Source organism: Telopea speciosissima, chromosome 5 (genome assembly GCF_018873765.1).
Source record: "Telopea speciosissima isolate NSW1024214 ecotype Mountain lineage chromosome 5, Tspe_v1, whole genome shotgun sequence".
NCBI lineage: Eukaryota > Viridiplantae > Streptophyta > Magnoliopsida > Proteales > Proteaceae > Telopea > Telopea speciosissima.
Genome location: NC_057920.1, coordinates 14,550,580 through 14,563,195, shown reverse-complemented (window position 1 = coordinate 14,563,195; position 12,616 = coordinate 14,550,580). Strand labels below are relative to the sequence as shown.

Below are 12,616 nucleotides of genomic sequence, written 5' to 3'. Positions count from 1 at the left end.
GGGAGTGATGGTGTAAGGAAGAAAAATAGTAGAAGTGGGCCTGGGGGCGGTACAGGAGAGATGGGGGTGGGACGGAACAGGGGAGTGATGGGGTGAGGTGGGGAATAAAAATAGTAGAAGTGGGGGTGGAGCATAGTTATCAAGGGCGACGCCATGGCGTCCAGGCTCCTGGTCGCCTTGGATGCCTTGGGCGCCATGGCAGGCGCCTTGCCGCCATGGCGGTGTCACCTTGAATTTTGCCACTCTAAAACGCCATGGTTGCTTTCCCGCCTTGATAACTATGGGGTGGAGCGACTCCCAGAATCAATCAAACAGAGAGGAGTGGTGAGGATACCCACTATGTGTATGTGTGTCTTTTCCCTTCTCCATCAACACCTCAATCACCTCACGGTGATGGTCAAGAACAGCTTCGTGTTCCCATCTCTGTTTTTTAACTTCGCCGTTTCATTTGGTTTAGTCTGATTCTCTGTTTCGTCTAATTTCTTGGTCCAATCCAATAGACACTTAATCATGTTTGCATTATTATGCAGTGCCGCAATGTGGAGTGCGGTGTCTTCTCTGTAGTTCTTGCTTCTATTGGTTGGTTTTCGTGGATTACCCGCACCACTTGGACGTTGTTGGAGTTGGCAGTGATTTGGAGGAGAAACAACAGCCGAAGTCGTCGCAGCTGAGCTGCTTGAGAAGGAAAGCAGGGAGGGTGGGGCGTGGTGGTGGGTTGGGTTGCAGTAGGGGTTAGGGGCTAGTGGGATTGGGTTGCTGCAGGGGTGGGGTCGGTGGGGTTGTAGGAGGAGGAGGAGGAGGAAGAAGAAGAAGAATAACAAAGAGGAGGGACGGTATGTAGGACTGTAGGTCCCTCTAGGTTTTTATGTTAAAATATAAAAAATATTTATAACAGTAAAATTTGAAGTAGAAAAATACTTGAGTAACTGGTAATTATAAACCGATTTAGATATCCCAAACACAATATGTGAAACATTGGGTACCTAATTTACAATTTGTCAAAACGTTAGGTACCCTGGGTGCCATTTACCCTAAAATTTATTCTAGGTTAAGTTTTATGAGTACACTTATTCCTCTTGAGAACGTCTCATGATACTTTGGAAGATGGATGATCTCATGTACTTGAACATTAATTCATCTATATGGTTAAATTCTTATAAATTCAAAGTGATGGTTTTTTTGCTTGGTAGACTTGTTTCACCACCTTGAAAATGAATGTAAATCTTTGATTTTGTGGATTTGTCCTTATATTTGTCTTTATTTCCAAAGCCTTGCAGTCATATTTGCAATTTTGAATTTTTTATTTAAAGGTTCCTTAGCAGTGGGAGGAATAATTCCAGCCCTTAGAATGTAGAAAATAATCTTGGCTGGCTAAGCACAAGATGGAAGAGCAAAGAAATACTGATAGGAGTGAAACTCACTGAAGTAGTTGTGCATATACATTTTCCATTCCTCACTTTTACAATTTTCTACCATGCATATCTATTGATCTCAAATATCTCCTTAGTGACAAAATTGCAATCTAATGGTCTTGAAACTTGAAGTTGTGAATGTGCTGCATGCAAACTCTACGAATTAAATGAATCAAATTCTATATTTTCTCTTTTTTGATGAAGCGTTATTGTTTTTAATGTGGGTGGTAATAGTTATCTCTACATGGGCATTGGATACCTTAATTGATTATTTAGATAATCTGTCTAATTGCAGTCTCTGTATTATGAGTTTTCTCGTATGATCTTCTAATCCTCTTTCCATCTTGAGTAATTCCACAGAAAAGAAGCATACACGTGCTGGTCGCAGTGTACTGGAGCTGAAGAATTTAATTACGGGTCTAGGATTGACCATATCCTCATTGCTGGATCGTGCTTGCATCAAGATCACAGTTTGGAAAGCCATAACTTAATCGATTGCCATGTTAATGAATGTGACATAATGACCCAGTTTAAGCGTTGGAAGTCTGAGAATATGCCCAGGTAAAGGTTCAAATTGAACAATGCTTTTAAAACCAGGACCAAAGGGTCTAGTTTTTCAAGGAGTTGGTTTGTCCAGCCCAGTCAAACTCTTATCTAAACTTGATTGACATGGTGCCATCAGCTGATAAAATCTATGGACAAATTAGAAAATGTTAAAAACTGTATTAATATTCTGAGACTAGCGAAACTATATGCTAAAATAGAAGAATATTATTGTATTATGTGCCAAAAATTATTGATTTCAACGTGTTCTTACCAGTTACCACTAACACTTGTGTAAGACTGGATTACTTGTGATGCATGGGCCCATGCAATGAACAGTCACCCATTAGTTGCAATAGCAATAGACCTTCATAGAAAGTTTCCTCTTGTAACATGAGTCAGCACTATTCATGGGGTTTAATTTGTTATCCACGTCAGAGAGAGGTGATAAAACTTCATTTTCATGTGGAAATACTGAAATAGTGGTCAACTTTACAACCTATGTTTAACCATAAGGAAATAAAATAATCTGATCAAGTGCATGTCTGGGGGCTTTTCGTGCTTCTGCTTCTCAGGTTCTGAGAGGCCAACTTCTCTAGATGAAAGCTCTGAAAAGCAGGCCCAAATAGCTTCTCACACCTGGAATCTTTAGCACTACAAGACAAGAAGCTGTATCCCTCACAGCATCTGGCTTATGCTTTTCGTCCTATAAGCTAGGCGAGAAGCTCTCCCAAATATGCCTTAGCTTTTATTTATTAATAAAGAAGTTGATTAGCAGACCCCAAGGGCAGGGGTGATGCAGATCTGAAGACCTACATCCGTAGGAAGAAGAAGTCCAAGTAGTTGCTGTTAAGTTTTTAGTTTGCTGTTTTAGTTCCCGTACTTAGTTTATTTTTAATGTCTTTTGTTTTAAATTAAACTGGGTCCAAGTTGGTCCAACTTTGGTTCAATTTAAATGATTTGATTTGGTTATTATTATTTTTTAATTATGTAAGTTGGGTCCACTCCTCTCCACACACAAGAGGAGGTGTTTTGATTTCTTAGCTCAGCTAGGTGGACTTTTACTCTCCTAGTGTGATTAGAAGTACTTGGCGTTTAGGCCTTTAAATAAAGTAAATCGTGGAGGCTCTTTTTTACCTCACATGAATTTTAGAAAGCAAAAAAGAAGCTGCAGCTTTGCAACTTGTCTTCCTCGCGAAGAAGAATCTTGTGTTTGATCAAGGTTTGAAGGAATCGGTGTTTGATCCGATTGACACCTTGCGGTGGGAAGCCCGGGTGGGTCGTGTTGATTGTTCTCTACGTCTTCTACTACTTTTCTACTGCCCTAGAATTCTGATATCAAAGGTTTACCATTAACAAGTCTGAAACTGAAACCTGCAACTATTTTTCTTCCCCTTCTAGAAGGTCACATGTTACGTGATTTTCGTGAGAATTCTGCCCAGCCAAATCTAACCATTAGAACCTGCTGAAACTTTGATTGAATCTTCTCCAACCCTAAGGGAGACTCGATCCAAGTTTCATCTCCATTGACCCAGCCGATTGCCTGATATTACCCTTTTACCCCTCTATCCTATCTTTACTAGGAAACCTCCATAACTCCGGATTCAGCCATCTGATTCAACTGTAACTTTCAGCATATATTCTCCTCCACCGTACCCGCACTCGACCTAAATTTTACATTCATTCAACCACCTGATTTCCTGTTAGTACAATCCCCTTCAATCTGAACCTATCCTTTGGTAAAAGATTCTGTTTTGGTTTATAGTTTGAGTAATTCAAATCTAGGACTACATTTAGGGGTGGTGGTGGATTTAAATAGGTGATGAAAAATGTAGATTCAATGGGAGAGGAAAAGAAGCCAGTTTGATTTCTATGCTAGTTGATTTGGGTCTGGTAGGACTTCAGACCTTTTGCTTTTTCTCATTGTTGTTTCTCTGATCTTTAGGTAAAGTTTCCTTAATTTCTCTGGTCTTGTATTTCTAATTTTGGTCCTTACAGGTAGCTCGAGAATACAATTTGGGGACAATATAGGAGAAAATTGGTCTACATGCCAGCTGGTTTAGCTGATTCATTGTCAATGACAACATAAAACCAACCCAACTAGGCAACTGAATGGTTGTTTTCTCTCCACAGTTTTGAAAATAACTAGACAATGAAATGAAAAGGGGCCGGGCACATAGATGCACCATACACCTTTCATTGGTTTGTTTGACGCATACTGTCCAAGTTGAGTGGTTCAATGTTTTGGCCATTCAAGCAATCAGTTTGTGGGGAAGCCTATTTTCTGGCTTGCAACAACCACTGATAGTCTGTGTATTTTGAATCTTTTGTTCTCTTTTTTATAAAATAAATTTAGAGCTTCTTAAAAATGTAAAAAGAACAAATTAAAAGACTGTCTAATTGAATGGTGGCTACTTTATGTTACATGAATATGGGCAACTATTGGGATCTAATATGGACACAAGGGAGTATAAATTTTAGTGTGTATATATATATATATATATATATAACTAAAAGATAATTTTTCTTTACGGGTAGAGTGGCCTTTGCCAAGATTGGTGAACTCTGTATAGTTAATCAAACAAGTTGCCACATGGCAGGAAATGGAGGACATGAGTGGGGTCATATCAATGGATCAACCTGATTTCCAAGCTAGAAGAAAAAAAGAAAAATTCAAACTTGGAAAGACAGATCTTGCTCAAAAGAGTAGAACTCCAACGCTTACAGCGCCTTATGGAACCTGCTTGCCACCGGGATCAGTCAGTTGCCATTCGTTTAACATTCGGAGCGAGTTGAAGGTTATAGACAGTTGTCAAGGTGACTAGACGACCCTAGGCGGTGACAAGGCACCTAGGCGTCCTAGGCATGCATTATATGCAAGGTTTAAAAACTTGTTTGTTCGATATTTCGGTCAGACCGAAATATCCGAAATATCCGAAATTTTGGATATTTCGGTCAAAATATTGTATTTCTTCTACATGGATTCGGTAGGTCATTTCGGTGGGCTTTGGGCCAAGTTAAGGCCTGAAACTTCATGGAAACCCTATTTTAGGCTATATAAACACATGTAAATGTTCAAATTGCAAAAATAGTCACCCAAAGTGGTGTTTTGGATTTGCACCATTGATTGGCAGTATACGGTCGAATCCTAATGTATAACTTAGTTAATTACACATACACATTGTTTAAGACTTTAAGTACTAGAGGACATAATAAATTAATAATTAATAAACAATTTAAACAAGTAAATTCACTTGGAAACATAAAGTCAATGACTCATAACTTAAGTCATAATATTAAGTACAATAAGTCAATAACAAGATGGTATCAATATTCCAAATTCCCAATACAAGTCAAGTAGTCATCAAGTGACTCAAATGTCTATAAATATTCTAATAATAATTACTCTGCCGTCTAGGATCGACCCTACTCATAGTCCGATGGAGCCGACATGCATTGTTCTCCGATGGTAGGACATATGAATGCCACGTCATAGTTTGGGAGAAGAAACGAGTGTAGTCATTCTCCAAGTGCTTCCGGTGTAGATGTGGCGAAGATTCGAAGGCCAGTACAAAAATCACCGAAGAAAAGTGAAGGATGAAGAACACAGAACCAACAAATCGAAGAGGAGCAGCCTTGTGAGTTCTCAGTAGAAATTTCGACCGAGACTCACGAGTTTTGGTCTTTTTATAAAGTGGATTTGTAACAAAATTTTGAGATCTCGCGAGATGTTACAAAGTCTCGAGATCTCGCGAGATGTTACAAAGTCTCTAGATCTCGCGAGATGATCGAAATCTCGACTAAGAAATTGCATTTTTTATTTCGAAACACTATTTCGTTTCGGTCAGGTCGAGATCGAAATTCTCGAGATCTCGACTGAGATATAACGAGTTTTTGTACTATGATTATATGTAGTATAGCAACAATATAATTATGCTTATATGCTACATCACGAATCAACACATCCTAGGCTTGCATTATATGTAGTATAAAAATGATATAATTATGCTTATATGCTACATCAAGAATCAACACGTCCTAATATGAGAAAACTAACATATAATAAACAAAGCATAGGATATATTATAAGCATATTTGAAAAATGAGGGTTAGAATTAGAATCAATTTCATAAAAATAAAAATAAAAGTAGATCATTGAATAAGGCGTCCACCTAGGCCACAAGGCAGGCCAAGGCAGTTGCCTATCTTGTATCTAATAAGGTAGGTTGTTGCCTTGGACCCTCGATTGCACCTGGATGCCTAGGCAGTGTCTAGGCAACGGCTTTAAAACTTGTTTCTAGATGATTTTAAGCCCATCTAACTCGTCAACTTTCAGCTCCAACATGAGCATAGTACTAAAACTCGCGAAATTTCGGTCGAGATATTGAATATTTCGAGTATCTCGACCTGTCTGAAACGAAACGCAAGTCCAATATGAAAAAATGCAATATTTCGGAAATTTTGGTCATCTCGTTTCGAAAATTTCGGAAATCTCAGTCATTTTTGGCATTTTACACCCACAGAACAATACTATATTTAGACGAAATTTCGGTATCTCGGAAAATTCGGTCAGACCGAAACACCGAAATGAAATGAGATTTAGTACCATGAACATGAGTATGTGAGAGTGATCAAAACATGGTTTGGAATACCTGCCAATTGCCTGCTAGGTGGCAAGTGGAAGCTCTTGAACTTAGTTTGCTAACCCTGGTGAACATTATCAGCCCCTTTTATTCTATATCTGTTGGGGCATGTAATTTAGCTATATTTTCATCACATATTCCGTTCAGGAGTATTGCTTATAGTGGGTGGATTGTATGACACTTCAAGAAAAATTTTCAAGTACCTGTCTTCCCTTTCCCTTCTTAAATAAATTAAGAAACTGCTGTGGCAGAAATACCTAGATAGCTTACTCTGTGCTGTTTGTTTCATGTCCAGTGTTCATATGTCTCAGACATGAGTGCAGTTCCTATCTTGAACCATGTAGGTAGTATAGCCACCTGCATGTCCTAGAGAATCCCACAAGCATTTGAGCCCAACCAGGGATGTGGTCCATAATCAAGTTGGTATCAAAAGAAAAGAAATTAGGAAAGAATGGAAGGACGGACAGACAAGGAGAAGGTGAAGTAAGAAGAGAACACTAATGTAATGGTGTCAAGCTTAAAGAGGGATTGCAGAACTGGAAGGAACAAAGAAAGAAATAATAGCAAGAAAATGAATATCTAATTGTGAGATCAGAGAAATGGTATATGATGATGTACACATTAGAACAAGGTATGGTGTGACAAACCGGACAACTGTATTAAATTTATCATGTATTTAAAAAATATGATAAAAATGATCATCTTATTTGGTTGATTATTGTTCCATGGCACAAACAGGCTGTGGCGTTCAATATTAATGAGCATGTGCATGATATAAGTGCTACTGTAGTTTCCAGTTAGTCAATAAGATATATATTATTTTTCAGAGGCAATTATACAAGTTTCCCATTTCCAATCTACAGGTGGAAAGGAGGGAGAAACACGAAATTGGAAGGTTCTGATCATGCTCCTGTTTACATCAGTTTTAGGGAAATACCCAATCTTCTGGAGCACAACACTCCATCTTTATCTGCTAGATATGTTCCCGGGGTCCATGGGTTCCAGCAAACTATTGGTATGAGAGATTAAGCATTTTCTTCTGATGAAATCTATTTGATGTCCTTGATACATCTTGAGGAGGCATGGTGATTAGAAGTTTATAACCTGAGTTTTTTTTCTTCTACATTTACAAGTCATTCACAAAGGAAAATATTGTTGATCATATTTGATTATTTCTAGGCTAGATATATTTGATATTTCTGGAAACAACTGGTCGGTTTCTTAGTGTATTTTTAAGCTTTGTCTGGGATTTGTGTGTGTGGTATTTATGCTTTCTCCATTGGTCAGGGAAAAGGTACTTGTTAGTTTGACATGTGAATTGGTAGCAGTGCAGTATATAATTAATTTGCTTTGATGTAATTAATGTAGTCCAATTTTAGGTTAGGGTTAGGGTTAGGGTAATGGATAGGTATGTTATATGGTAAAGATAGGCAGGTGTAGGGGAGTCTAATGAACTAGGTTTTATAGGTTTTGGATGGGTAGAAGTAGTTTAGATGTAATTGGGCAGCAATTAGGGTTAGGGTTTTGAAAGGTGGAAGATGATGGAATCTAGGGTTTATAATAACAGGAAATCAGGTGGTTGAATGGGCTTAATATTTAGGTTGAGTGTGGGTAGGGTGGAGGGGAATATATGCTGAAAGTTAGAACTAAGTTGGATGGTTAAATCTGGAGTTATGGAGGTTTCCTAGTAGAGATAGGAGAGCGTGGTAAAAGTGTAATTTCAGACAATCGGCCTGATGGATGGTACTGAAATTTGGATCAAGTCTCTCTTAGGGTTTGAGGGAGATTCAATCAAAATTTTTGCAGGTTCTAACGGTTAGATTTTGCTGGGCAGAATTCTTGTGAAAATCACCTTGCATGTGAACTTCTGGAAGAGAAGAAGAATAGTTGCAGGTTTTAGGGTTCTAATGGATTTATGTTTTTAATGGTGGATGAGGAAGGCTGCAAGGATTGATTATTGGCAGTGGGGATCGATGGCTTGGGTTTAGAGGATTAGGAGAAGAAGGTTGATTACCAAAACAGTAAATTACTTGTATAGCAGATCTTCAGCTTGAAGATCAGAATTAGGTTCTCCCGATCTACAAGATGCAAGGAGTCGATTGGAGATTCACCAATCCCTTATAACAGATCCTCCCGGTCTACAAGATGCAAGGAGTCAACTGGAGATCCACCAGTCCCTTCACCTTGATATTACTCACAAGGCAACACTCAATAGAGCAAGGCAGCAGCAGCAATGGCAACAAGCAAAAGCTAATTTTATTAATCAAATTCGTATTCAATACTTGGCCCCCTTACAACTTTATATAAAAGGCTCAAAATTAGACTCCTACACTAAAAAGGAAAGGCCTAACCCATTCTTTAACCTACTAGGTAAAAACTGACTAGGAAACTGAAATAGACTCAAAATAGAGTCCTAAACCAACCCACATTAAAAACATGAAAATAAACTAAATACAGGGCTAATCCTGTATGCAACTCATGTACCCCAATTTAAGGTCTATAAAAGTGGCCTATTACATAGAAAATCCATGGGATCAAGGGCCCAACATGTATATAACCCAACCCTAGACTTATTCCTAATAAAATAAGCCTATTTTGCTGATGAATCTGCATCAGTAATCAAGGTTACTTGAGAGTGTATAAAGGATTTCTTTAGGGAGATAAATTTAGAAATTTGTTGAGAAAAATACTGTGAAGAACTTCTGAATATTCAAAGGTCGAGGATTCTATAAACTATATTTTCTGGATGAATGTTATGGCAAGGTCATCATTCAAGAGTACATGCAATGAGAGATTCAGAAATTTATTTAGGGTCACAAACAAGTAATTGGTATGGAGGTTGTGATGAATTTAAGAGTAATGGCTTAGAGAGAATGTGTTATTTTATGATTTCTTGACAGTGCCTTCTTGTAGAATGGTAAATGGACGAGAGTTGACTAGTAGATACCTATTATATCAGGTTCTTTCTCTTCTCCTCTCACATTTAGTATGCTTATAATAGCACATTATTGCCTAAAAAGCGGCATTTGTTTGTATATGGACCTGAAATCTGCAGTTTTCAGCACATACAATATGTTGCTTGCTAAAAGTAATATTCACAAAAAAATCATAAAAGAAGTAACATCTTCACAACTAAGACCAAATATTCCAAGTTAAGGTTCCACACTTTTGAAGCACCCATTAGCTCTCTCTCTCTCTCTCCAACGGAGGTCTTGGGATGCTCCAGTACGGAGGAGTGATTTGATTCAGATTGAAAGATCTGAAAGAGCTAAGGGCAGGCCTAAAATAATCCTAGGAGAGGTGATGAGGAAAGAAGCATAGCTTAGGCCTTGTACATTGTATGACTTCGATTAGAGCTAATTGGAGAGCAAGGATCCATGTAGCCGACCCCATTTGGATATGCTTATCTGAACGGGGCCATTCAGGAACTTTTTCCAAAAGAAATACCTTGAAGTGAAATCATATTCTTTTACACTGATTTTACCTGATCATTTTATGCAGTCTGAAAAGAAAATATCACACGGTGTGTCATGTAACTCATGTTTGTGTTCTCCATGCTTTCAAACATTTTGCAAACAAATGGTGATGTTTAAGTTTTCTCCAAAATTCCTTTGGTAGTTCCCTTTGTCAGATGCAAGTATACTGCTTTGACTATTTATTTTTACCAGTTGAATAAATTATACGAGAATCAGAATCAGAATCAAATTCAAGACTTATCCTATATATATTGAAGTACTGCAATATCTATACATGTTTATTATTCTTTCTTAGATTGTCCTCCATATTTATCAGTGAGAGTTCAAAGTTCTTGTTGGGAACATGTCATGGGGATGCAATACCTTGTATGTTTGTAGGACTCATGTTTTTTCTTTCAATTTAAATTTTCTTCTTACTGGATTGCTATTCTTCTTTAGTCTCATTGCTCATGAAAAGACAAATATCTGCTGAACTCAAGAAGGATGGAACATCACAATTATTCTCAGATGAAAACATTATAGTGGAAAGTTGCTCTGCAAGTGCAAAAAGATCATTAGATTCAGAGGAAAAATTTTCTGACTTCAACCCTCAATGTGAAGGTTCCAACCCAAGCATGAAGAAACAGTTGAGTGGTTTTGCTAATGAGGGTTCAGAGAATAGTATGTTTTTGTTGAGAAACAAAACTACATCTGGCCAGCGTCTAGATTCCAAGAAAAAAGTGAGACATAGTGGTTGTTCTCAACGCACTTTAAGTTCTTTTTTCCAGAAACAGTCTTCCCATGGTGCTGATGTTGTTACCGAAAGCACTGACACTTCGCTTAGTCAAGTTGATGTCTCAGAAAGGAAGACTAATTCTCCTTGTTTAACCAAAGTGACAAATTTACCCAGAGAATCTCAGGAGGTCAAAGAGTCAGATTCCCCCAAAAAAATTCAGGAGATCAAGGAGACGGATTCTCCCAAAGAAACTCCGGAGGTCAAAGAGACAGATTCCCCCACAGGAACTCAGGAGGGTGATGAAAGCAATGGTTGCAAGATGTTTGAGGTCAGCATGATTCCGTTCACACAATCTCAAGGTGATGAAAATGCCTCTGGTTCTTCCGAAAAAGAGAAAAATGATGCTGCTTTGTTGGAGTGGCGAAGAATTCAACAGTTCATGCAGAACAGCGTACCTCTGTGCAAGGGCCATAAGGAACCATGTGTTGCTCGGGTAGTGAAGAAAGCAGGTCCAAACTTGGGTCGTAGGTTTTATGTCTGTGCTCGGGCTGAGGTACTTTACACCAGTGTGTACAATTTGTTCTTCATGTTATCCATACTTCCAGCTGCTACTTGCAGTGGAAATTGAAAACTGTTTGTTTGAGGATGCTAATGCTAATTCAACACAAACTCTATAAGGTTCTTATTCTATTCTTGCTCATTCTATAAAAAGGGTGTACCCAGTGCATGAGGCTCCCACCACTGCGGGGGCTGGGAAGGCTCATAATGTATGTAGCCTTACCCCCGTTTAGCAGAGAGGCTGTTTCCTGACTCGAACCCGTGACCACTAGGTCACAATGGAGCAACCTTACTGTTGCGCCGAGGTCCACCTCTATTCTGGCTCATTCCATGGTTTGCAAAATTAAATGAACAGAAAACAAGGTGTTTGGACAAAAGAACGAAATGAGCAAGGAAATATTAAACTTATTGCTATCCTTAATTAGGGGAAAAAAACTAGTGGAGAATGATAAAGAAAATCTATATTATCACGTAAAGTGGTTGAATACATTAAATTAATGGTTACTAGAGTTCTGCTTATAATTTATGCTTCTGTATTTTCTCCATGTAAGGGGCTAAACTAAAGACTTCAGATTTCAACTATTTTAACTATTCAGATTTGCATGTTTATTGAAACCAGTCTTGGTATTACTGTTGAGAGTTCGAAAAGCTGAAACTATGTGATTTCTTTGACACCAGCGCCTTCCCACCTCCCCCCCCCCCCCCCCAAAGAAAAAAAAAAAAAATGGTGGTCTTCTGTTGGAGTGGATCATATTGAGTTCAGGTCCTTTGAGCTTGACTGTTTTTTGGCTGGGTGTTTATTGCGATGGGATTGGATAGCTGAATCTCTGGCGCTTGTTTTTATTGGTTAGAGTAGTTATAGATAATTAAAATTTATGGTGCAAATTGAAGTGGTGAGAAACGACATCCAGTCTTACAAGTAGGTGTAGCTTAAAAAACGGTGGAATTGAAAGGATCTGTGCAGCCAAACCCATGTATTTTGGGATTAGGCTTGGTAGTTGTGGTAAATTAGTAATAGATGTTGCTAACTTTGAGATTTATGCTGCAAACGACTTTAAGCTTCTTCAGTCCAAATGTTCAATTCAACCTAGTATGCTTTTGGGCTTGGCCCTGCTCTAGATACAGATAAAAACAGCATGTCAAATTCTTAATTAGACTTTGGTACTTAAACCGTGTGTGTTGATATTATGGTCTCAGATTTATTTCTTGGTAATTTCAAAGGTTGTTTCCATTTGCAGTTTTATTGCTCTGGTAGTGTGCACAAGGGAA

The 12,616-nt window shown here is 38.3% G+C and overlaps 1 protein-coding gene across 4 annotated transcripts in view; it reads left to right on the top strand.

Annotated features, from left to right (window-relative positions):
• Nucleotides 1-12,616, top strand: part of LOC122662333 (DNA-(apurinic or apyrimidinic site) endonuclease 2) — a 34,964-nt gene that overhangs the window by 21,219 nt on the left and 1,129 nt on the right. For 3 of the 4 annotated variants that reach the window (XM_043857934.1, XM_043857933.1, XM_043857932.1), the window contains exons 7-9: nucleotides 1,773-1,973; nucleotides 7,462-7,613; nucleotides 10,513-11,342. In XM_043857934.1, coding sequence (XP_043713869.1) covers nucleotides 1,773-1,973; nucleotides 7,462-7,613; nucleotides 10,513-11,342 — 1,183 coding nt within the window. The remainder of the gene's footprint in view (nucleotides 1-1,772; nucleotides 1,974-7,461; nucleotides 7,614-10,512; nucleotides 11,343-12,616) is intronic. The other variant, XM_043857935.1, reaches the window with a different exon arrangement.